At 40.0% G+C, this 25,251-nt stretch overlaps 1 protein-coding gene across 3 annotated transcripts in view; it reads left to right on the top strand.

Moving 5' to 3' along the window:
- Positions 1-25,251, top strand: part of NELL1 (neural EGFL like 1) — a 333,120-nt gene that overhangs the window by 260 nt on the left and 307,609 nt on the right. For all 3 annotated transcript variants that reach the window (XM_015631302.3, XM_015631301.3, XM_015631300.3), the window contains exons 2-3: positions 3,777-3,905; positions 24,604-24,754. In XM_015631302.3, the coding sequence (XP_015486788.1) occupies positions 3,777-3,905; positions 24,604-24,754 (280 nt within the window). The remainder of the gene's footprint in view (positions 1-3,776; positions 3,906-24,603; positions 24,755-25,251) is intronic.

Raw genomic sequence — 25,251 nt, 5'->3', positions numbered from 1 at the left:
GGGGCGGCCGCTCCGCGGGGTCTGGCGGCAGGCGTGGGAAAGTTTTGCGAGAGCGGCGTGCGGGCTGCGCCCCGCGGGGACGGGGAGCGGAGGAGCGGTGGCCGCCGCGGATCCGGGCGGGCGGTGCGCGGGTGGCGGCCCCGGGGCCGTGTCTGGGCGGTGGTGCGCGGTGCCGCCCGCGGTACCGGGTGGGGGGCGCGGCCCTATGGGCGTGATGCGGCTGCAAGCGTGTTATTCCAGCCGGTGCCGTGCCGGCTCCTCTATCTCTCCAGATAGCGCGACCCAAAAACCGCTTCTTCCTTACGGAGGCTTTGTTCTTGGTCCCGCGTACCGCTCCTCCTCGGTTGGAGCTGCTGAAGGGCACGTTTCTTCGTGGTGCTTGTAGCTATTCTCAAGGAAGCCACCCGGCACAATTATCAAAAGTGCAAAGGAATTAATGCTCTATAATTAAATTCTTACAGTAATTATAACCTCATCAAAATCTACAGAGAGATGCGGCATAAAAACAGTTGGAAGAAAATACTGCCCATTCTTTTCATAGTGGTGTTACTCCTGATAGTGCATACAGCGGTTTTTAAATGGTCAACAGGACCAAAAACTCTGCTACTTGGAAAGTTCTGTGTATGCAACAATTGCCATCGAAGTTGTGAAAGAGAGCAAAATGTCTCTTCTAGAGCCTCGTCTTTACCGTTTGAATGGTTTCACGTGGGTACGTGCAAATGGCTTGATTGTGTTGAATGTGCGTTAAGTAAAAGTCACACTTTTACTTTTTCCATCCCCAATAGCACATTACACATGTGCAGGAGATTATAAATGTGCTGCATATGTTGCATGGCTGCACATTAGCTAGATAGAGCATGGCATGATTGCTGGTGCTTGGGTTTAAGTGATAAAGGCAGAAGCAGAGAATAAAAGCTGACAGAGCTGTAAGGCAGAATTAATTTATTTTAGGGATTTCCTAGTGACATCATTCATAATTATATGGCTTAATCCTCTAATCTACTGTAGTGCCTTCAGCTCACATTGGGCCGAATCCACTGAGTCCTGAGATGATTTCTACTCCCACCCACCTGCCTGAAGCATTTGGAGTGTTGCTTGTGTAAGCCACTGATTTAAGGGGAATGGCCTAATTACTTGAAATAGGAATTGAAAGTAACATCATCCAGAATCAGGCCCAGGTGTTGCACAGCTCTCCAGTGAAAGCAGACAGCTTGATGCTTAATTTTTACTTCAGAAAGAGATGGTGTTTCTACTGGAAAGAGACAGCATAAAATACTAGGTGCAAGTGTGGTTGATACGCCTGTCGTATCTTTCTGAATAGACTGGGGGAGAACACAGGGGAAAAGGAGACTTGGTTATTATACTGAAACTGCTGATTTGTTATTTATTAATTATTAACTAGGCATTTGAGTGCCTGCTGCCATCTGATGATCCAGCTCAGGAAAATGACTAGGTATTTAAAGTGGTGTAGACTCTTGCTAAGTAGTTACTATGACATTAGAAATGGTCTCTGTTTCCAAAGTATTTTAAAAGCTGGAAGAGAACACATTGAAGCTATCACACAAGATCCTTCGTTGGCATAAATCGAACCCTGTGGAGCTCCAGTTGAGTATACTCGTTGAGCCTTGGGTATTCAGGGTGGAATAAACAGCTTTCATAGAGCAGTGGAGCTACTGTGATTTATGGAAGTGCCTATACTTGCTTGCTGTGGTTTCTGTCCCTACCCTGTTGATGGCTGTGATAGCGTTTTCACTTACTTTAATGGGATTGAGATTTGTCTTACTGAACACAGTTTATCCTTTCTGTTGAGCAAGTTTTAGTACCTACTTGATCTCCCTTCACATTAGTAGATTATGACTGGTCTGAATAGATGTAACCCCTTTCTAATGAGGGACAGCATACTCTGTTTCTCACAGGGATGGCAAACACTTGTCTTTGCTGATAGGTATATTTCACACAATTTACACTGTGCTGTTTTTCTTCTGAATGAAAACCTTAGAAGGATAACAAGTCCTTTCTTGTTTTGGTGCTGGTGTTTATTCCAGGAGGGGGAAGGTGTTTTTTGTCATCAGTGTGGATGGCGTCAGTTGTGGTCATTCAGTGCCTGAGTGCCTAGGGTGGAAGTCAAAGATAGTACTAAAAGTCTGATAATGTTGCTGATTATCCGGGAAGTTTTTCTCTTTGGAGAAGTTTATCTGGGTTCTTTAATATTCTCCTAATTTAAATTTTCTACAAAAAGGTGGTTATCCCCATATCCTTATGAAAGCACAGTGTACGTGTGGATATGTCAGCACTCTTGGAGCCTCAGTTCCATCACATGTTTCCAGATCTTAATTTTTCTTGTAGAGTAAGGTTGCTAGAGACCTCCTAAGGCTGTATTTTCAGTACTTTTTAGTGCTCTGTTCTTCGTGGAGTAGAATTCTCTATGTTAGCACAACATGTTGTTCCAACAACTTTTCATCCTTAAGGAAAAGAGCAAGTGCTGGAGTACAGAAGATTTATGAGTAGTATATGTAAGTTCTTGTTCGTTCTGTACACCTCAGTAATTTCTCAGAGCCTTTCAAAGAATCAAACTAGAGTACTTGCTGCTTAAATGATCCAGAAGTATAGTCCTGGAATAACAAATCAACCAATTTAGACCTTAATGCGAAGTCTACTTAGTGGAAATCAATCTGAACGTGCTTTACAGGTAATGTCCTTCCTCCATGGAAGTCAATGGGACTTTTACCATTGACTTCAGCTGTGTCAGGATTTCATTCTTGGAGTCTATTCCTGTTACTAATGATGTTAGTGAAAAATTTAATTAGGAAAGTGTTTGGGTTCCACATGAGATATTTGACCTATGTCTCAGGCACAGATCTCATGTCACTCTTACTGCTGTGTTGAGAGAAACACTGAGGTCAGGCTGTCATTTTCTCATCCCTAGAAAAAAGGAGGTATGTTTGATGAATTTGGTGTGCTAACCATCAAGTTGCCAATATAGCATGTTTGAACTTCTGGAGTCTCTGTCTTCTGTGTCAATCCCATCAGGTTCCTACTAGATTGAAGAATACCCAGGCTTTTCCTGGGCATAAGCCTTTTATGAATTTCAGGTTTAGATTTGTGCTTTTCCAGTAGGTGCTCCTGTAGCCCAGAGGTGCTGCAGCTGGTTTGAGTGAGTGAATGTGTGTTGTTTGTAGGTAGGCTTTGGCAGAAACAGAGGTATGCTTCAGATGCAATATCAAACACCTTGGTGAGTCACCCAAGGCTCTTAGTCTACAGGAGGGTATTCTTTGCCTGGCTACCATATCTGCTCCAGGGTCCTTTGGTCCAGTTGGGAAAATGGATTACATTTAGGGGATGAGCTGTGGGCCTGGTCAGGTGGTCGCACTACATAGGAAATGTGAGAGGAATTTTCAGTCCTTCCCTCTCCCTGGAAATAGTGTCACCAGTAGATGAATGCTGCAAATATCTCTCATCCTTTTGCATAGGTGGTTATGCTTTTCATTATTTATTACTCTTTAACCTTTTGAAGATATTGGATAAATGTATCAGTTTTAGAATGTTTTAACACATGTGTCGTAAAATCTCTGGGAAGGAAATATTTTAATTGAAAGACTTGGAATAGAATATGTTCTCTTTCCTGCAGCACAGTTAATGTCTTGTAAGTAATTACTGTGTACAGTGTGTGTGTGAGTGGGAAGGTGCTAGAAATGTCTGTGCTAGATATTCTTGTCTATTCTTTACATTACCTGATTTGAAATAAAAATTGATCTAACTCTCTCTGCCTCCAACAGCTGTAGGATTTGGAATGGATCCTGACTTACAAATTGATATCATCACAGAACTGGATCTGGTGAATACAACCCTGGGGGTAACACAAGTGTCAGGACTACACAATGCCAGCAAAGCATTTTTATTCCAAGGTGAGAGAAACATCCTCAATTTTCTTCTCTCTCTTCTGTCTGCACGAGCTCAGAAAAGCTTTGATGCTTAAGTGATTCTCTGTAATGGTGGTCTTACCTAGCTGTTGCTTTCTTTTGTTTCTATTTCTTGTAATTAGTTTCTGAAATACAGACAATATTTTTGTGTGTGTGTGCTGTCAGCAAGGGAAATTAGGGAAGTATTTCTGGGTAGGTTTTCAATACTCCCCAGTATTTATTTCTCACTAAATATGTCAGCGTGGTTTCAAGGGATGGCCTTTTGATTATTTTTTTCTGTGATCATATGCATACAAAGACATACAGCTAAAACTGTGTAACTATGAGAAGGCATTTCATGTGTTGACACTGATTGGTCATGTAGCAAGTCTTTCATCAACTTTGTGGAAACTGCTGAAGTGGCCAAATAGAACACTTCTCTATTTAACTGCCCAAGCTGAGTATCAAGGACAGGATAAGTCACTTTGTAGGGGTTTTTTTCCCCTTCGTTAAGTATTCTAACATGAAGTTTGTGAATTGTTTTAAAATGATGTTGAATTTTTTTTGTATTTTTACTGAGTGAAATTCTGGATGTAGTTTTATGATGTATTTAAGTAAGGTCTAGATTAAGGGACAATGTCCCATGACGTAGAAGCACTGAGTTGTTACAATATGACAATTAGGCAAGAAAGATATTTATATGACTTTTTTCTTTACTGTATTTTTTCTTTACTGTGCTGTAGTCACAGTTGAAGTGTGCATATTAGTGCTTCCCTTTTTCTTACCTGCCTTCTATACCTGTTTTTAGAGGCATAAATTATTATGATCTCATTTAGCTTCAGTTCTGGATCTGCAGTGTTGGCTGGCTTTACTGTAAATAATAAGGGAAGTGGATCTGTATCTTAGTTCATTCTTTACTTGTCCAAGGCCAGTTTAGGAGTCAGAGCAGAGAGGCTTCTGGAGACCACTTCAGAATTTGTTTCCTGTCTTTTATGATACACAAGTAGCTTAATTTTCATTGATTACGAAATTAGCATACAGAAGAGCAGCATTGATTATTTTCATTTAGTTATCAATTATTTTTCTTTTGATACCCTGACTTTAGGTTTGTGTGTTATGGACAAGCAATGCTAAAGTATAGCCATTCCTCTAAGGACTCCAGCGGTGTAAATATGTTAATAATTCCAGTTGCTATTCCATACAGTTAACTGCAGCCAGACCGATGAGCTGTTGTGGTAGAGTTTTCACAGGCTGGTGGTCAGAGCTGTAGGAAAGAAGTCTGAGATGTTTGTTTGGACTTGTATTGAGACTATTGATAATGAAAGTAGCTTGGAAAGGTTAGTGGTGAAGATGTTTTGGATTTTCTGTTCTTTTCTCCTTGGAGTCATCCACTTGTAGTTTAGGAACTTAGGACTGGTATAAAAAACGGTGGAACTTAGAAAATTCATAACAGATGAGCTGAAAGATAGATGCTCATAAGGAGCAATAGACAAACATCTACTGTATGAAATACATAATATGAAGACTGTAGATAGGTACATAAAGGTTATTTTAATTCCCAGAACAGATATGCTTTTTGCTAATGGACACAGGAATAGCCTTGTTCTTGAGTATTGCCTCTAGTGTAAAACTTCTTGGAAGGTGGCTCAGGAAAATTACTCTCTTAAATAAAGCTCATCAGCCCTTGGGTTGTGAGAAGACTGGAGGCCTTTGCTGTCAGCTGGGATGGAAGTCTGAGGCTGCGCTGTTATTTTATTCCCTCCTTGTTCTGTTATTTGTTAAATGTCAGCAGTGTGTTGGCAGCTGTATGGATTCCCTTTTACTAACAGAGGTGACTTACTTTACAGCTACAATCTGGCTGTGTGCCAGGTCCTTTGGCTGGAGCCAGGAGGTACTCAATTTTGATTTTTGTCTTCCCATAGAGTAATACCAATATAGAACTCGGAGGAATGTATGGGCGACTGCTATGTCTGTTAGAAATATTACTTTCCCTCAGAGATTCACAAAAAAAACCCCTTGTCTAACATGACACTCCCAGATGACAGAAAAGCCTGGATGTTAGTGCTTAATTTTAAAATTACTGTATCCTCTTGGACTAGCTGTTCCAGCTTGAAAGATGTGGTCCTTTCAGCACAGCTGTCCTCTGATTAGCCTATACCATGTGTAAGCAGGTCATGTGTGCTGTGCCTCCCTGTGCCCCACTACTCTAGTGTGGCCTTGGAACCTCTGGTCAGGGCAGGACCTGTTTCACCTGGCAGGATGATTGCTGCACATGGAACCACATTAGAAGACCTCTTCCTTAGCAGGCTTTCACTGCTGAGGATTCCCTAGTTTAGGAAAAAAGAGAGTTTGTATGTTCTTTGGCATGTGGTTTTCACAGTGACAGTTTTGCTTGTCACCTTTAACAGCATGTATCAGGGCTCTGAGCTTACATAAAAACTCCCTGTGGAACATTATCTGTCTTGTGAGATGTATTTTCTAGAATGGCTATACTGGAGCTGTTTAAACTAAGAGTGTTCTTTGGTGTGTCCCAGCAAGTTTACATTTTGGAGGTAGAGAAATGGTAATTCTTCTCCAACTGGACAGTTTTGTGTCCAGGGTAAGTCCAGGAAAATATGGAATGTTCTCCTAAGCAAGATTCTCCTTCTGTCAATTAAACTTTTTGAAAGAAAAAGCTCTTTAAGTTTTGAGCATTCTTTCAGTTGCCTTTAGAGGCAAAAAGAGGAAATGAAGAAGGAGGGGTGATAGAAAGATATGCATAAAAGAAAGGGAAAAATATTATTCTTAATTAGACTTTTGATCAGTGATAGCTCTCTTACAGTAGATAGCATACTGTTTGTTACAGAGTTTCTGGGGAGTGATGTCATGATTTAATTTATCCTAGAGAAAATGCAGAAAGACATTTCTTTGAAGTGTTTGAGGTTTCAGTCTGAGACCATCCCAGTAAAGCTGGTGGAGTATTCTGATTTTTTAATAATATTGGTATTAACAGTCAAACCTCAGGTTTCTGTGTCAAACAGCTTTATAGGCAAAGAAAGAAATTTAGCTCTGTTGTGAATTGTGTGACAGCATGGTGGCATTTGAGAGATGTGGGCTGTATTTGGGCAAGCGAATCTGTTCCTAATTCAGAAAAACATAGAAACTTATAGTTAAGTGTAGTCATCTGAGCAGTACTGCTGGGCATGGACTTCGATTGTTAGAGTATTTCAGCTGGATTTTTTTGTGATCAGTTCCATTATTTGTATGCTTCAGATCCATTCTCTGTGAAGTGGGGATGAGAAAAAAAAAAAAAAAAAAAAGAGCAGTGTAAGTGCTGACAATGTGCTTTAGAGGAGATGTACATATATAACTCATAATTGCAGTTCTGCAAACAGTCTGATTCTTAAGATCCCTAACATTCTGATGTCTTATTTTATTAACTTTTACACACAAGAGTGGAGGAAAATGTCTTTGTGGGCAGATGAGTTGCTCTAGCATGAAGGGGCAGAGGAGGGCAAGTGGAGATTTGTGAAAAATGCTTTTGGGGAATGGGGCACCCAAGACCCTGATGCTTGAGCCACATCTGACCTCCAACCATGAGGCTGATGAATTCAAGGAAACAGTTCTAGGGGTGGAAAAGCTACCTCAGATATTTAAAATATGAGCTCTTCACCTAATGCCTTACAATAACAGCTTACAAACATCAAATGTAAGATATCTACGAATAGTATCTTACAGGCATGAAAAGTGTACAGGATCAGGACAGGATTATAGTGTAAGTTGTAGTGCATTAGGAAGCCCTGAACTCAGGCTCTCTTAATGAGGCTCAGTCCTCTTCTCTGTTTCATATAGCAGGGAAGTAGGGCTTGTCCTGACTTTGATTTATCACAATCTTGAGTTCAGCAGCAGAGGAAAGCTCTACTTTTAAATAAGACAAGAATATGTTAACTAGTCATCTTGTTTCTAGGTAGAGTGAGACCAACTTTTAGCCTAGCTGTTGAATTTCGTGGTTATTCAGCCAATCTAACTTTTGTTCCATGATCAGTTCTTGTTGTGGAAGTAAAAAATTTTATTCCTTTTACAATCTGTCTGCTATGCCTATTTCTTTTTAATTCTTCCTGCAACATCTCTTTTGAGTTAACAGAGACTTAAAGCCTTTACTTACAAAACAGTCCCCCCCCCCGCCCCCCCAAAAGTTTATTAAGGCTTTGTTGTTTTCTTTCCTAGCAATCTGGCACTATTTTTTTCACTTAGCCTTTAAATTAGGAATGGTCTTTTTACTATGTATACTATGTTTAGCACTCAGCAAAGGAAACCACCAAGTACTGTTCAAAGTCTTGAGATCTACAGTGCTTTGTTCTTGACAGTTTCTTGACTTGTATTAAACAGCCACTGGATTTGTAAGAGAAACACCTGGCCTGGAGCTCCTGCAGCACAGTCATGCTCCTTATTCCCACTTTGTACTAGAGACTGCTGAGTTCTTTTCTGTACGGTCATAGCTCCAACAGGAAAGGTGAAAGAATAACAGGTATCTTAAAGCACAGAGAAAGGCAATGTTTTTGTGAGAAAAAGAGTGAAACTTGTTGAGTTTCTGAAACAAAAGGATTGTCCTGCTTCAGACCAAAAGAGAAATCAAAGCTTCACTTCTAAGGTGGGTAGAGGTGCCTCCCAGAAGACTCTTGAGCTTCTAGATGAAGTGCAATCCTCTCTGTTGGTGTTTTCCTTCAGTGTTTTATGACTGACTGACATTTTTAGACTAATTCCTCACTTAGAGAGTAGCAGTATTTTCAGATTCCACTCCGGTACTCTCAGTCCAAGAAGTCAGGTTTTGCAGTGCTGAACTGAAAGAGATTTGAATGCTGGCCAACTTTGCCATGTTTTGTGATTGGTGGATAAAAACAACTGCCTAAATTGATTTTGTCATCAGGAATGAGCACATACCCTTTTTATCAGGAATGCTAGCTCTGCTTATGGTAGGATGGTTTTCAGGGTATGCTCCTTGTGCCCTGGCAATGTGTTTGGGGCAGCTGCTCAGCACTGAGCTGTGCTTATTGAATTCCAAGCCCAGGTGAAGTCTGCTGCCTTTGTCCGTCTGTGCTGAACTTCTCACCCTCAGTCTCAATGGCCAGGGTGCTATGGCCAAGGTTTTAATCCTCTTTAAGTGTTAAACTCTGTTATGCCAGCATAATGTACAAGGTGTGTGAGTTGCAGAGCTCAGAAAATAGCCAGGGACTGGATGAGAGAGAGCAGGTAACAGCTCAGAGAGGAAACATGTCATTACTCTTCCTGGGGCAGATGGTAGGAGTTCTGCAGTTGAGTAGGAGAGATAAACTTTAATTTTGGATTTCAGGTATCAGTCCCTCTTTACATGAGATAATGAGACAAGAGTAATTGCTTTTTGTGGGATCTCTCCTGCTATGTTTATAGCAAATATTAAGTATTGTTCTTACAAAGCAGAAATCTTACAGAAGCAGAAAAATTAGGAAGGCACAACATGGTGGCTGGAAATTATAGTTCTGCCTTCAGCTGTCATGGAAGCGAGTAGCTCTAGTGCCTTTGCCATGATGGTGTATCTGAATATGACATCTTGTGGGAATGCCGGGGTTTTTTGGGCAGAGCCTCTGGGCATACCTGGAGGCTGCTGGCAGCTCCCTCCATGTGCTTTGGGACAGCTGGCAAAGCAGCTGATGACCCTTGCACTGTAATATATATGTAAATGTATATAAAGGAATGTTGTAATATATATCTAAATGTATATAAAGAAATGTCTGTTTTTTCTTAATTTTTTTTCACCAGATACTGCCCACTGTCACTTGGACTTGTGCCTGTGCAGCTGCTGCCCTCCAGCTGAATGAGATTTTTTTTTTTTTCCCTTTTAAAATGCACTTTGCCTGGGGTGCTGCTGGCCTAGGCATGGGGCTGGGCTGTTCTCTGAGGTGGGGCTGGCCAGATCCAATAGTATGTCCCTTCACAGAGGTGTCCTGTGTCTCACGACAGAGGAAGCTCTGCAAGCTCCTTGAATTTGTGAGCTTTTATTTTATTTTAAAGGTCAGAATGAGGTATTTTGCCATTGATGTGCCACACTGTGTAGGCCTACTCTGGTTCCTACAGGGGTGGGTGAGTTTGGGGTTTTACCTCGTGTTGCCTGTGGGATGCCTCTCCTGGGCTCTTGAGAGTTCATGGGGGAGAGGCAGCTGACATCAGATAAAAAGCCTTTGTATGTGCCAGTAAAAACACTTTGACACCTGAGGTGTGGATCAGCCTCTTGCTCCCATCATGCAGTAACATTCAGGTGCAGTAGCATTCCTTGATGTTTAATTTTGGCTGTTTCTCTTGGCTTTCCACTGAGGAACCTCTTCTGAAAAGCCCCCTCTCACCTGGGCACAGCAGAATTGGTGGTTTACTTAAAGCTGATTTGCTTTCTGGCTGGCTCTGAAGGCAGCCATGGACACTTCCCAGTGTGTGTCTGTCCCTATGGTGGAGGCTTGTGGAATTGTGAGAAGCCCATCCCTTGGAGAGTGGGATCATCACTGGCACTCCATGCTCATCCCTCAAGATGTTCTCCTGTTTTACCAAGCTCCAGCCTGGTCCTTAGGAGATGTGGCAGCTGCCCACCATCCTAGAGTGTTGACAGAGGTGTTAGCCCTTTGTCAGAGCTGGTCTGTGAAGCACTGCTAAAATAAGAATTTAAATAGGATGCCAACAGCTGGGCTGACTGCACCCTGCAGGATAGAGGAAACTAGGACTTCCCTGATGTGGAGATGGTTTCCAAGCTTGTGTCCATCAACAGGACTTGATCTCTTCTTGGGGTCTTGAGTGCTTGTCCTGCTTTCACCTCTTCCTTCCCTGCTTTTGTCCCCATCCCTCTGTAGAAGCTGGGAATGAGAGGGACTTGAAGCCAGAAGTCTAGCGCCAAGGACTGAGTTTGTAAGTGACAATGATATGGTTGGGATGAGCAGGCTCCCCTGAGAGCCAGGAGTGACACAGGCTGGTGCTGGGCACATGGGTGGAAGCAGCTGGATGGGGTGAACTCTGACAGGCAGAGCAAGGGATAATGGCCTCAGATGGTGAGAAGAGCTTTGTGGAGGAGCTGGAGGCCAAGGAGGAAGCAGGTGATGGCCAGGCAGGAAAACTGTGACAAAGACATTACAAGGACTTTAACTTGAGGGATGAGGGAGAGAGGTGCAGGGATCAAGAGCATGGTAAGGGGAGCCATGCACAGCAGTTGGAAGAAGCAGCCTAGAGAGAGAAGCACAAGGCTGTGGCCTGGATTGAAAGCACAAAGACTGCAGTCTTGGGCCAGGAGAGTAGAATTGGGTAAAGGTTTGCTTATGGTATAGGCAGCATTGGAGCAGCATAATCAGGAAAAGCACAGAAAGTTTAGATTTGGTGGTGCTGAAAAGTAGCCATTGATGTCTGCTTATATTTAAGTGTTTTTGGAGGATGCAGCTTGGATAATGTGGGGGTTTATATTAGTGAATTATAACTTTACTTTTGCTGTGTTGCTTGTCTGTAAAACTGAGGTGCTAATGCCCTTTCCTCTAACAACAGTGGTATGGGGAATTCATTAGTATTTGTGGAAGGCTCAAATACTGGAATAATTAGCTTGGTCATGGTGTGTTCTGCCTTCAGAGAAGGATTTGAGTATGGTGGATTTACTGTTCATGGTGAGCCTTGAACAATAAAAATAAAGTAAAACTCAAGATCCTTGTTTGTTAAATAGTTTTTACTCTGTTCTTTCCTTTGTGCACTGTGATCACTGACTGTGTGATCCTATAATTAAGAAAGGTTTCAGAGTATTCATCCCCAGAGGGTTGAGCAAGGATTTCCTGTGATACTTTAATTCAAACATCTGCCTAATTTATACACACACACACACACACATATATATATATATATATGTAAAATCTGGAATTAGAAGGGTTGAGTGAGATGAATCATCTGCAATGGAGGAAATAAAAGATCACCTGAGACATAATTAAACAATGCTTTGAGGCTTTGAAGATAAATAAACTACTGTTAACTTCATCAGTTCCCAGAGGTAGATTTTAAAATACTCTTATATACCCATCCTGTTTTGGCTGTTGAATATTTCTTCTTCAATATTTGAATTATGTTAGAAACTTGTCTAGGGGTAAAATTTATCCAGCATATCAATATAAAAGTATAGCTTGTGAATAATTTCAGTGTTTCTCATTCAGTATGCTCTTGTTTAAAACACCCCTGCCCCTTGCTTCCAAGTAAGTGTAGGCTAAAATAGAAACCTAGTCACATTAAACAACAGTGACCAATTTGTACTTTACTTTTTCCCCCCCCCCATCCTGAATGCTGTCATGCTGCCTTCTGTTACTTGACATTTTTTTAGATTTCCCATCATGCCTGTAATGATTAGGAGAGAGTTCTGAGCATACATTGCCTCTGTCCTTGACAGTTATTTTTTGCTTTCCTGGGAGACAATAATTGTGTTACTTGTCTATCTTCATTTGCCACAATGGTAAGTACAGAGGGGAAATGGGATAAGTACTTCTGTAGTGTGCTAAAAGCCTTGAATGCTTCTAGCAACCTGTTGACAAAGTCCTGTCATGAAGATAAGCAGAAAAGAAATAAAAGTTCTTTGCTCTTTAATGGGCTGAGACAGGGATGCAGAAATTAATTTATTAGAAATTTATAAAAATTAGATCCATGTGTGGATCTAGGTCCTTACAATGAAAGTCACGCTGATAAAAATAAGACTAACAGTTTGAGTTTCTTGTATCTTCATCAAAATAGAAATACAACAAAAATAGTCTTCTTCATGCAAAAATTTTGGTGAATGGATATTCTTAAGTCATATCATACTGTAATTAGCTCCTTGTTTAGTAAAGTGGAGTAAGAATATTCTTTAGCATCTTTTCAGATGGGCCCATGTTCTTGTCAGAGCTGTGGGAGGTTGGGGTGAAGCATAGTTTGCACCTGGGTAGTGTTGCCTTGGGGCAAGTCCCTGAGTGGTCCTGGGCAAAGAATCCTGCTCAAGCCTCTGCATCTCATATTGCAGCTCTGGGTTGCTGGACAGACGCTGTGTTAAATGAGGGCACAACTTAGTGCATTAGCAGGGCACTGCTGAGCTAAAACTGCTTGAAATGAGGAAGATGGGGAAAAGCAGTGCTCAAGAACTCCGGTTCTTACTGTAGGAAATGAAATAAAATGCCCTATTATTGAGTATTTTGACCCCAAGGGTGGTGATATTTTAAATTTTAAACCAATTTTAGTAGAAACTTGTTAATAACTGAGAAAAATGTTTAGATGCGGCCTACTTCATTAAATTACTTCCAAATACAGCTCTGTCTTTTGCCTAAAAGGAAGTGGTGTTATTTGATATTACTTTCACTAGTTTAATTTATTTTTTTTTAAGATTTTGTACCTTAAAGAAGTACACAAAGGCAGATACAATAAGACCTAATGAAGTAGGCAGACATGAACCATTTCCTGTGGTGAAAAATCCTGCTGTCTTGAACTATTTATCAAGTATAAAAATTAGATGCTACTTGAGACCTTAACCTACTTTTTCTATGCCAAATTTTAGAATAACCCTGACACCTGTGGTGTGGGTGTATAAATTACACACAAGGGGATACTTTTTTTTCTGTTATTTTTCATTTTCACCACATAAATGGCATGAAGTATTCATGTCATACTGTGCTGGTTTTATGGTGTTACATCATGTGATTGCCTTGCCTTCTGTGGCTTGTTCAAGGATACAGAGTGCATTAGGGTGGTTTTTTTGTTTGTTTTTTTGTTTGTTTGTTTGTCCGGTTTTTTTTTAGAATGGGCAAAAGTTTGTTTTGGCATCTGATGCCCAATCCAACATAGGATGATATCATTAGTTATAGGTTGCATATCTGCTAAAATAGCATAGTTGGTCCTGTAATTCTGATGACAGGGATCTGTGAATTACTGTTTTAGAGCAGTAAGTACTGTAGCTCAAAATTGGCTTTGCTTCCTAAAAGCCTCTCAATACAGCTTTTCTGTCCCCCATCCTCCATCTTTTGTGGTAACATTTCCTACATTACAGCAGAACTTGCTTTGGGTGCCCTGAATTGTAAATAGGAGAAATAGTATAAGATCACTGCAGCTGCAGGGGCTATTTTAAAGTGTATCTTCCCTTGCACGTACAGATGACTCCTCTCTCTGAAGGTGTGAGGTTTCCATTTGGCATGTGTGAGAACAGACACTTCCAAAGGAGATACATTTGTGTTGTAAAGCTTTATTGGTATTGTGAAGCCCTCTTCCTTATGTCTTTATTTTCATTTTTAAAAAACTTTGTGTGAACTGGAACATAGCAAAAAACTTTTGAGAGCAAAACACATATAAAACTGGATCTTGGAGTTTAAATCCTTGCTGCTTCTAAGATGGACTGTCTACAGATAGCATTTGATATCTACAGATAGCAATACAGATATCTTTCTCTGTTTCTTCTCTCTCCACTTCATTGTGAATAATAATCTTGAAATTTTAAAGCCTCTTCCTGGGGACTGGGGAAAATAAAGGCAGAATGTGTGGGAGGAGAGTGGGATTTGTGTGTGTGTATGTGTCGTGATTCTTTGTGGTCTGTGGAGGTCTCCACAGATGGTCATCGTGGTGTTTGGAAAGTGTAGCAGTACAGCCTTAAAACATGATATTTGTAGAATAATTTGGTAAATGCTGATGATTTGGAAACCTCGTGTATTGCACTTATCCCAAGCCTTCCTTTTCAGGGAATGTACTGACCAGCTGTGGTAGGATCCTGCAGTATTAGTTACGGTGATCTTGTTTGGGAAATGGTGGAAGAAATTTAGGTTTTCTTCATTGCAACTAATTATGGAGTAAAAAAAAAAAAAGTGTTTTGCTTTTATAATAGCATTTCTCACATATTTAAGTCATGTTCTTTGCTTTAGCTTTTTGTTCTCTGATACTTGGCATTACTTTTAATGTTTTTTGATGTCTTGTGAGTGTCAGCTTTCAGGCAGGATATTCTGCCCACCTTGCATTGTGCCATCCTAATTGCTTCAAAATGTAATAATTAAAAAAAAGGAAATGTTATTGCTGCTGTTACTGCTAACAGCAAGAAATGCAGAAAAGGAGGCACATGAGACAGTTCTATTTAAATAAAAGCTTATTTTCAGAAACAAAAGCTTATGGAGAAAAAGGGAGCTCTTAATACCCCAATCACGTTTCCTGTTACGGATGAACCCACAGCCATAGATGCTATCAAAGCTGTCATATTTTATTCATGTGTTGTGGTATGCTTGGGTGAAATAAGAAAAGCAATGGTCCCAATCTTAATTATGATGTAAAAAGATAAAACAGTTATTACTGTGACTTTTTAAAAGAAATTATTAAATCTCTCAAATCATGTAAAACTGATGGAGAATTACTACGTATGTTAGTTATTTATGGTTCTTTGTTGTGGGTGTTGCAAAACACTTCACCAATAGCGTTTATACTCATTTTGGGAGAAAATAAAATGTGTGCCTATGTATGTTCCAAGAAACAAAGATATCTAGAATATTGAATATAAACATACAGAGTCTGACAGCAGAAATTATACTTCAGTAGTGAAGGGCTCTGAGAAATGTATTATGTCTCATGCTATTATCATGCAGTTAATAAATAAAACAGACACCCAGGATTTATTTGCTTTAGCAATAACATAGAAGTGATTTTTTTTCCTCAGGGAAAGAAAACAGAAGGGAGAATTAGATCACGAAACAAGTGTTGTTTAATGCTTGTATAAATCGTATCTAGAGTATAAAAAAACCTGAAATCATAACATTTCAGCAGTGCATGCATGACCTGTACTTTAAAAGTAATTAAGAAACTATTTAGACTGTCTAAGAGTTTTTGAACCAAGAGAGCACTTCAGCTTATGCTTGCTTCGAACTTCAAGGATAATTTCATTGCCTTTAGTTGGATAATTCATGTGATAAAATGATTGGAAATTAAAACTGGTGTGTAGATATGTCCAGATCTGTTAGCTGCATTAGGCATAGTATCCTCTCTCCACAGTGAAGAAACCAAGTCAGATTTGTGCTTAGCTCAAACTCCCCTTAATGAGCTATTTCAAGTAGTATTTTGATTTACTCATTTATGAATGCAGGTTTTCTCCAGGGCTACAAATTCTAATTTCTGTGTGGCTTTGCTGAAGTTAGACTGGGATTTTCAACATAGTCAGAGTAATTTAGGCACTGTGCTTCTCTCCCACTCCAGTGGAATCTGGATCTTAAATTTTTTTTTGAAATGGGTTATTTGTTGACTTTATCTGTTAAAGGAATCATAAATCATTAGGAATCGTAAAGGACTTCAGAAGTACTTATTATTTTTTTTAAATACTGTTGCCACAAATTATGAGCAGTATTTATTATTACCTGGAAAAAAGAGGAGTGCTAAATGAGAAATCAGAATAATTACATAATGCTCAAAAATTTAAATAGATCAATCTTTCTGTTCTATTAATCTCATATTTTATTTCTGGATTTCAAACACATTTGGAGTCACACTGGGAGGAAATACTACAATTAGTAGTTATTTGCAACACTTGTCTTCTGTTTGTTTTTGTTTTTTTTGTTTTAGGGGCTCCTTACCTTCTGGTACCACCTTAAGTTTCCTTTAAACAAATGCAGAATGCGTTTTGTTAAGTTTTAGTATATATATATCATCATTTTTAAAAGCAATCTCTAATATTTTTGTGTGACTTCAAGCATACTTGAAAATGCTTTGTAGAAGGAGAGGAAAAAATTGTTTAACTTGCTTTTGCATGAAGCCATATTTTTGAGTGGCTCATTATTTGTGTGTGACATTCACATTTAATATATTCTTGAAATAGCTCCCCAGAGCGGCCAGTATTTATCCTGCAAAATGGATTGCGCACTGGGAATGGTTCTTGGCAATAACTGTAGTGTTTCCACTGGCTCTGTTCAGAGTGTTGCTGGTGTAAGTCCATAGTCTCTGTTAAAATGTTATTTTCCAGATTGGCAAAGAACAATCTTTATAGGCACAGTAATGTGATAACCTTATCTAATGTAGGTAAACAGTGGAAAAGATGATACAATCAGTGACTCTTGAGCTAATTAACTAACAACACATGTAATTTGATTAACTCACATGATTTAAGAGCAGATTATGTGCTTTTAGTGATAGTGAACTTCTGGAGCATTTCAATGAAGCATTTAAATTAAGGGATCAACCATTTGTAAACAGTCTTGATTTCAGCATGAATCCCTTGAGGAAACAACAGAGCCTACTTGAGAAGATGAGCTCAGCAGCCGTTTAAAATACTTGAAATAAGCTTAAGTAGCTGCCTTGAGTAACATGTGATGTGTAGCCTCAGGAAGGTGTAGTACCTGTTTCGACAGCAGGAAACCTTCTCCGAAGGCTCTTGGCTTGACTGCAGGTGTCTGATTTTGGTCCACAGCAGCCAATTGGTTTGATGGCAATGTCAGTCACTGGGCTTTGAGTGTAACCTGCTTCGCCTCGCACTGCTGGAGAAGTGTCTCCAGTGATTTCCTTGGTCATTCTGCCTGTGTGGGTGGAAAAGACAAGGGAAAAGCCCTGGAGGTAGGAGACCCATATGAATTTTCTCCATAGGGGCTTTGCATCAACTTTGTATCCACTGGTTGCTCTGCCACTTAGGCACCTTCGGCTGGCTGGGGCTGGAGAAGCACAGGTGGCTTCCTTCACTCTTGTCATGTGTTCCTTTCCAGGTCTTGTGCAGTATCTGCTGCTCTCTCTGTTCCAGAGAACTCAATTGGCATGGTTCAGTTTGAAACGCTGATAAAGCAAACAAAGGACTTAAGACCCTGTGACATCTACTTAATTAGCATGAGTGTGGTCACTCTAGCTGGTGTTCAAGTCAAAGTAATTTTCAAGAAGCGAAGAGTCTGATATTAAGCCACTAAATCAACTAAATTAGTTGTTGAAGAGAAATTGTGATTTGATAAGTATTCTCTGTTTGATTCCTTCAGTGAGTCAAAATTCTCCTGTCCCTGGCATCTCGAGTTTTAGGACTGGGTTTGCAATGGCTTCCTGAAAGGATTTTTATTTATATGTATATATAATTTTAAACACTGGATAAATTTTGTTAGGAGAGACCTATTTGTAAACTAGTTTACAAACGTATATATCAAAATGACAGCAATAAATGAGTACATATAGCCAGGGGTAGTTTTGCATGATGCGAAAGCAGAGTTTACATTGAATTACACTATTTTTCCACTTTCTCTAGCAGAACTGCTTTTGCTGTATAGTCATGGGAACTTACCTTTGTGACATTAGCTGTTCACCCTGGTAATTGCTCCATCCTCTAATTTAATGAAAACCCATTAAACCGAAACAATAATTAAAATGAGACATCATCTCTGTAGGAGGCTGGCATATTAAAATCACCAAGCATTTCACTTCAGATGGATCTTATTCTTGAGAAACACTGAAGCAACATGTAAAAAGTGATTTACTATGAATAATCATAATTTAGAAAACTGTGCTGTTGAACATGATTTCTTGCTTTTTATTACTGACTCTGAATGGAACTAGCAAGGCAAAAACATTTACAGTGTCTTTTCATGCTGGCAAGAATACTCAGAAACAGAGATGTGCTTATGAGTATACATCATACCCTCTTTGGTCCTTCATGGTAGTATAGTTTTTCAGAGAAGGGTGAGGTGTTTTGACCCCTCTCTTTGGGTTGCTGGCAGGTAGAACAGGTGATCCTGTTCCAGTGCAAGTGCCCCAGAGAGCTACAGAGTGTCATCTCAGCACCTTAACATAAATTTACACTTGGCAGTACCCACATCTTATTGAACCTCATTGTTTAGCCTGGGTGGAAGCAGTGCAAGCCTGTGGGTCTCAGCAGGACAGTGTGAGCTGTCTGGAGCCCTAGTGCTTATGGCTGAATTGAGCTCCCAGAGTGCTCTGAGGGATGTGCATGGTTCTGTGCCTTTTCCTGCCACAGGAGCATGTTGTGAAGTTTTCTTAGCATATAAAGAGAAATTTATATGGGTTTATCCCCATAGCTCAAAATAAAAAATCGATGGTATCTGCAGACATCTACATTTTGCCCTTGGTAGGTAGGGAGGGACTAGTACATAAAGCATTTCTCTGCTTGGCAGTGAAATGATTCTTTTTGGAGAAAATCCCCATAATTAATGCAATCATTCTTCTGGGGATTTTTGCATCTGTTTGTGACTTGTGTGGACTGAGGAGTGCTTTTAGAAAGGTGGAAGTGAGTGGGAATGGATATTTATCACTGGTGTTTTGCACTGTGGGTTGGAGATTTTGATGTTTTTTTGTTTTGTTTTGTTTTTGTTTTTACCAGTTCTTCAAAAGATGTTTTTTGAGACCAGTGTGCAGGAAGGGAGTTGGTGCACTGGATCCCACTTGACTCAGAGGCTTTGTGAGCCACCTGCTTCAGTGAACAAGAAGGTTTTATGATGCTGTTGTGTGTTTTCATCCTCAGCAACTGTTAGGAACTACTTGCACTGAGAGTTGCTAGTTTTGGCTCCTTCTAATATTGGTTTCATTTTTGTAAAACTGGTGACATAAAAAAATGGGGCACTGAGGTGATTTTTTGTTTTATTTTTTTAAATACAGTTTTCAGTTTTATTGGATTTTGCCCATAGCAAGGTAAAAGCCAAAAAAGCTGTAATATTCAATTCTTTAATTGCTATAGCTTAAATCCAGGTTCTCTGTTGTTGCAGGATTAATTTCTACTTTATTGTCCAGGGTGACTGTTCAAAGTTTCTACTGAAAGCATGTTGAAGTAAATAGCTTTAAAATGATTGAAGTTACCAATAAAGCAGTGTGTTCTGCAGTATGTTCTCTGTCAAGGGAAGTAAAAGGTATTGAAGCAGGCTAGTGAATGATAAAATGTACCTATTGCTTTAGAAAATGAGTTGATTCAGAACTGAATTTTAGTATTTTTCCTCTAATGGAGGCATATATTAAAGAAAAATTATTCCCTAGATGGATTGGGATATGGCTTTTAACAACTGGTGCACATTTTTCATCACTTAAAATTCTATCCCAAATGGTCACATATTTCCCTTTGTATCTCGGATTGTTGTCACTGTCAGAGGAAGCTTGGCAAAACCTTTGCTTTCTTTCCTAGCATAATCCTTTTCCTTCTCTAACTAATTTTTTCTGCTTCTGTGTGGTGGTGATTTTCTTACCCTGTTTCTAACAGAGCTGATGCCAGCTCCTCCATTTCTCTTATCTGGTGCTTCTAATATGTTCAAGGTTACAAATGGCAGAAGCCTGAAATTTTAATTTTTAGTTGCTAGAGCTGGTGATACACAGAGCATTGAATCCACAAAGGAAGATGTGACTTGAGGGTTTAAATCGGGTTGGGTAGGGACTGATGCTGATCCTGAGTTATTGTACCTAATTCCATTTGGCATTTAGGGTTAGTGTGCACTGAAATACCTGAACGGTTCATCCATGTGAGGTAAAGCTTAGCCTAGAATCATTGACCCCAGAGTGCATCACCTTTCATTTGCTTTTATGGTGAAGTGAAAACACACCTATGCTAAAATAAAAAATTGTGACTTATTTTGAAAGTGCTGATAGTGAGTGTTGTGGGTAGTTACAGTTGTGGGTACAATCTCTCTGTGTGCCTCATGGTGTAGGAGCTTGCTGCAGCTGGGCAGGGTGCTGTAGGTATGCTCTGCAGACAGGGTTGTGGTGTGAATGCTGACCTTCTGTGTCAGGGCAGCCCTGGATGCCACTTCGTCTTGTAGCTCGTTTTGGCTTGGCAGGGCTGTGTGGGTCAGGGGCTGAATGGGTGTAGCGTTCTGGGGCTGTAGGATCATGTCCAGAGAGGCTGTGGTTACTGGTGACCGATATGGGACTCAACAAGACGGGCTTCTGCATGGTTCATCTCTGGAGACCATTTACTCAACACAGGAACAAACTCAGCTTAAATCCAGAGACTGAGAGCCCAGAACAGAGGCAGGGTGATGGGTTTTGTGGGACAGAGCCAGGGTGTTAAATCCCAGTTTAAGGCCGGGGTCTAATAGGAACAGAGCAAGAGAGAAACCCCAGGGACGCAGAACCAATCACAACACCCTGGGCTGCCACCACACGAGGGGTCCGGGGTGGGGAACTTTTCCTGGGCTCACAGGGCACATCCCCCGAGGCAGAGGGTGGAATTTATTTTTCCCAGGCTTTAGAGCCACGCCTCTCACTTTAACAATGCTTATCTAAAACTAAATCTTTGCCTCCCTGGGCTGAGGCGCCTCACAAGTGGGCTCTCAAGGGACAAGGTATCCAGGAGAAGGCAAGGTGGCATCCCTGGCTGTGGGGGAGATGGTGCCAGGGAGGGGGACGGTAGTAACTAAATGGTTATTGCTCTCTGTCTTGGCAAACCAGACCATTGGTTTGTGTTTGGCACTTCTTCCTTGGAGCTACAGCTTAAAAAAAAAGAATTAAAATCAAGCAACACATATCCTCTCTCTGACATAAGTGTGTCTTGTGCTTTTGTTAGTCTAAAGGTAGAAAGTTGCCTTTACTTGATGTTCAGAGATGATTCTATCTCTTGGACTTGCAAATAACTGAGTATGCTTGCTTTCTTTCCTTGCTTAATTTTAGAAACACTCTGGTATTTTTTTGAAAAGCCCTCCAGACAGTCACTATTTCAAATTAAGAAAATATAATCACATAGAAGGGCATATGAAAGTCGTATCTATGTTTATTTATTTTGCTGAGATTGCATTATCATTCAAGCATGAAGCGATGTTTCATTGAAGATTGCTGTATAAACCTATATTGTTCTATATTATGTAGGAAATATGACATTTCATTACAGGCAGACAGTTGTTTTTATAGAGACATAAAAAGTATTTTGCCTTTCAGGTACCTGCTGTGAGGGGGTGTATGTAATTCACAATTTTTCTTCTTTTTTTTTAATTTCCAAGTGTGAAAGCCTACCTGAAAATAGAATGGTCTTATTCTAAATTGATTGTACTCCTTGCTCATTTGTATAATATTTTCTGCAGAAATCAAGCAAAACACAAACACGATGTTCCCGGGGATGGTGTGTGAGGGTAGACACTGCTGGAGAGGCATGGGGGCTGTGCCATGGGGTCAGGAGTGAGAGATGCGATGTTGTCTTCAAAACCCCTCCTTCCCAGCATTTGAGTTCCAGGTTGCAAGCCCAGGTTGTGCTTGGCACTGGTGCAGTCTCAGCTCCAGAACACCAGGCGGTGTGTCCTCTGGGTCCCCACTAGCCCTGCTGGCCTTCTCAGCCTATGAATCTAGTTGCATTTACCATGGAACTGGTGGGAAAGTCCTCTTGTAGTTACTGAGATTAGGCTGTGGAAAGCAGCATTTCTATTGACATTTTTGCATCAGCAAGTAAATTTTTTTCACGTGGGTTGCAGTAGGGATGTCCCAATGTGCTGGTAATGACTGGACTCTCTCCCCAAATACATAGCACTGTACTTAGAATTGTGTTAATTTCTAAAAACCCTGTTTATGTAACTTCCTTTGTACCAATTACACTACCATAGTGTTGCAAAGCAGTTTCTAGATACTATTTGTTACCCAGTAGTTTCAATCCAACACTCTGGAATTTCATAACTTTGGATCTTAGCGATCTTAATCAACAGGGAACAAATATCAGTGTTTCATGTGGTTTTAGTATACTGTTACCTGTGAAGAGGTGGCAGAGAATAGAAAAATACTTCAGTGCATGTTTCTAACTGAAGTAGTCAGTGCACTGATGAACCATGGATGATTCTGAGCAAGGAGCCCTACATTTTTGTAAAAAATTTGATAGGTAGGTGGTGGAATGTGGGCCGTCCTGTAATTAGAAGCTGTTGTACTTTGCAAGGCTTGACTGAAGTTAAAACATGTATGTTCCACTGACAGCATTGCCTCTGCTTTTATGTGAAAGAAATTCTGAAAGCTTTGTTAAGTTGTATTTTATTTCCAGTAACTGTAACACCTTTAAGAAAAAAAAAAAAAAGTAAAACTTGAAGGTTTTTAACCTTCAAAAAATGGTATCATCTTCATCTGTCAGGTCTTGGACATTCTGCGTCTGAGTCTTACTTGTGCCTTGGAACATGCTGGCAATGTAAAATATCTGTTTCTGTAGATTGCAGACTGGATATTGGTGAATTTATGGGTCTGTGGGACACATAGTTTTGTATCTCTTGCATCAGCTTTTTAAGAAGAAACTACATGATATTTCTTAACAGTAATAACTGCTAGGTGAAGATGATACAGATAACAAAAGCTAATAAAGACAAAATCTGGTCTTCTGTGCTGGATTGTTTATTCTTCTACTATATGATGGCAGTGGAGATGATTTTTGCTCTTGGGATCTTTATCCTCTGCTATGGTAAAAGTGGCACTGGACAGACAGTTTGTTGCTGTAAAATGGGCACTGTATTTTATTTATTGGAGAATTTGAGCCCCTGGCAAAAATTTTTAGATGATGACTAGAGATTTTGGATGTCTAACTGTAGTACTTTTCACCAGTGAGCCTTTGAGTACAAGCATATATTAGAAGTTTTGGTGTGTAAACTCATTTGGAGGGCTTTAAGCTGCACAGGAACAACTGTGACATCCAATTACCAAACATGCTTGAATACTTTTTCCTTGGAGTTTGGTTTCAGTCCATGGCATTCCCTCAGTAGTTGTGTGTGAGGTTTTAGGTTGTTTTCCAAGCCAGTCTCTCTCCTCTCTGTCTGCAAAGCCTCATTTAATGACACAATGGGGCCTTCTGGTTTTCTGTTAGCTGAGAATTTGTGCCAGCATTTTCGGCTTCACAGTAAAATCTTTGGAAAGCAAGCATACTGGGTTTCTAATTGGTTGTAGCATCCAGGAACTGCAAGTGGTCTTCAAATGCGTGACAAAGGCCCAGCAGGAGAGACATGGCAGTGGGCGGGAAGGTGAAATGCCATGATTTCTCTGCTTTGTGGTCAATTGTCTTTCATAAAGATGATGTGTAGTGAATAAAAGGGTGAGTTAAAAATGAATGTGGTGGGAGATGATGCATTTGAATCTTAGAAGATCAACTCTGAGAAGGTATGGTGCTGCTTGGACATCATCAGGATTAGAGAGGCTGGAATGTTTCTGCATCTGCCTGGTCAGGCTGTAGTTTCATAAATATTGTATGAGCTGTCATACTTTGCTTGTCTAAACTGAGAAATCCCTGAAACAGCTGTGGCTCGTAAGCATGTCTTTTATTTATTTCTCAGGCAGGAGCACAGCTGCATAGCATTATTAGCAATAATACATCTCTGCCGTGCACTGTGCAAGGACACATTTCCTGTGATGTACAAGAGAGAGGTGGTAACAGAGTCAGTGGTAAAAACTGAAATTGGAGCTTAATGAATTATATTGGGAGAGTCAGTGCCTGAGATTTCTCAGAATTTAGGGGCCTGTTTATCTGACTGCAGCATGCCTTATTTACAGCAACTTAATCTGCTCGCAGCAGACACAAATGGTTCAGCCTCCCGTCAAAAAATCCATCAGAAAATCAGTAGCTGACCAGTTGTGAACTTGTCAAAGTGACAAGTGGGCATTGCTGACAGAGATGGCATTTGGGTTTTTTCATTGAAAAAAATGCAGTGGTGGACCATGGCAGATGACTCAAAAATGAAAAATATTGATGTGAAAATGAAAAATGTAACCTGAATCTCTCTGACTTAGCATTTTTACTAGACTGTTATTTCCCATTTTTTTCCCCTTTTAAAAATAAAATTCTTAGATACGGAAAGAGAAATCCATGCAGCACCCCATGTGAGTGAGAAGTTAATTCAGCTCTTCCGGAATAAGAGTGAGTTCACGTTTCTGGCCACTCTGCAGCAAAAGGCATTGACTTCTGGAGCTATATTGTCCATCCGAGAGTTGGAGCACAGGTAAGAGGAATTTATTTCTCTCTCTTGCATCAGCAACATAAAAGATACTAAGTGCCCAGAGGTCTGTTTGGACGATGTGTTTAAATGGTAGATTTACAATCTAACATGTAAGTTAGAGCATTTCTTGATAATTAGCAATTTACTACTTTTTTTCTAGTTATCTTTTAATAGGAAAAATTAATTATTTAATAATTAAATAATAAATAATTAATTATTTAATTACTTAATGTCATCAATTAATTATGCACTCTGGTCTGTAAAATAACTTAAACAGAAATATCAAAGCCAATGTAGTATAGATGCAGTGCACTTCGGAAGTTACAAACCTTGTAATGCAATTTTCCTGACTAGTTTATTATTCATGCTTTGGAGTTTGCTTTTTCATAAAAGTTAAACTTGCACTTTTCTTGCTTCACTGTGTTTTATAACGTTATGAAAGAATAGATTTTCTTTGAGATTCTCCAACTAAGCTATTAAGCAATTAAGCTACTTGTGCT

Source organism: Parus major, chromosome 5 (genome assembly GCF_001522545.3).
Source record: "Parus major isolate Abel chromosome 5, Parus_major1.1, whole genome shotgun sequence".
Classification (NCBI taxonomy): Eukaryota; Metazoa; Chordata; class Aves; order Passeriformes; family Paridae; genus Parus; species Parus major.
Note: the sequence above shows the minus strand (reverse complement) of the source record. Positions and strands in the feature narration are given on the sequence as shown.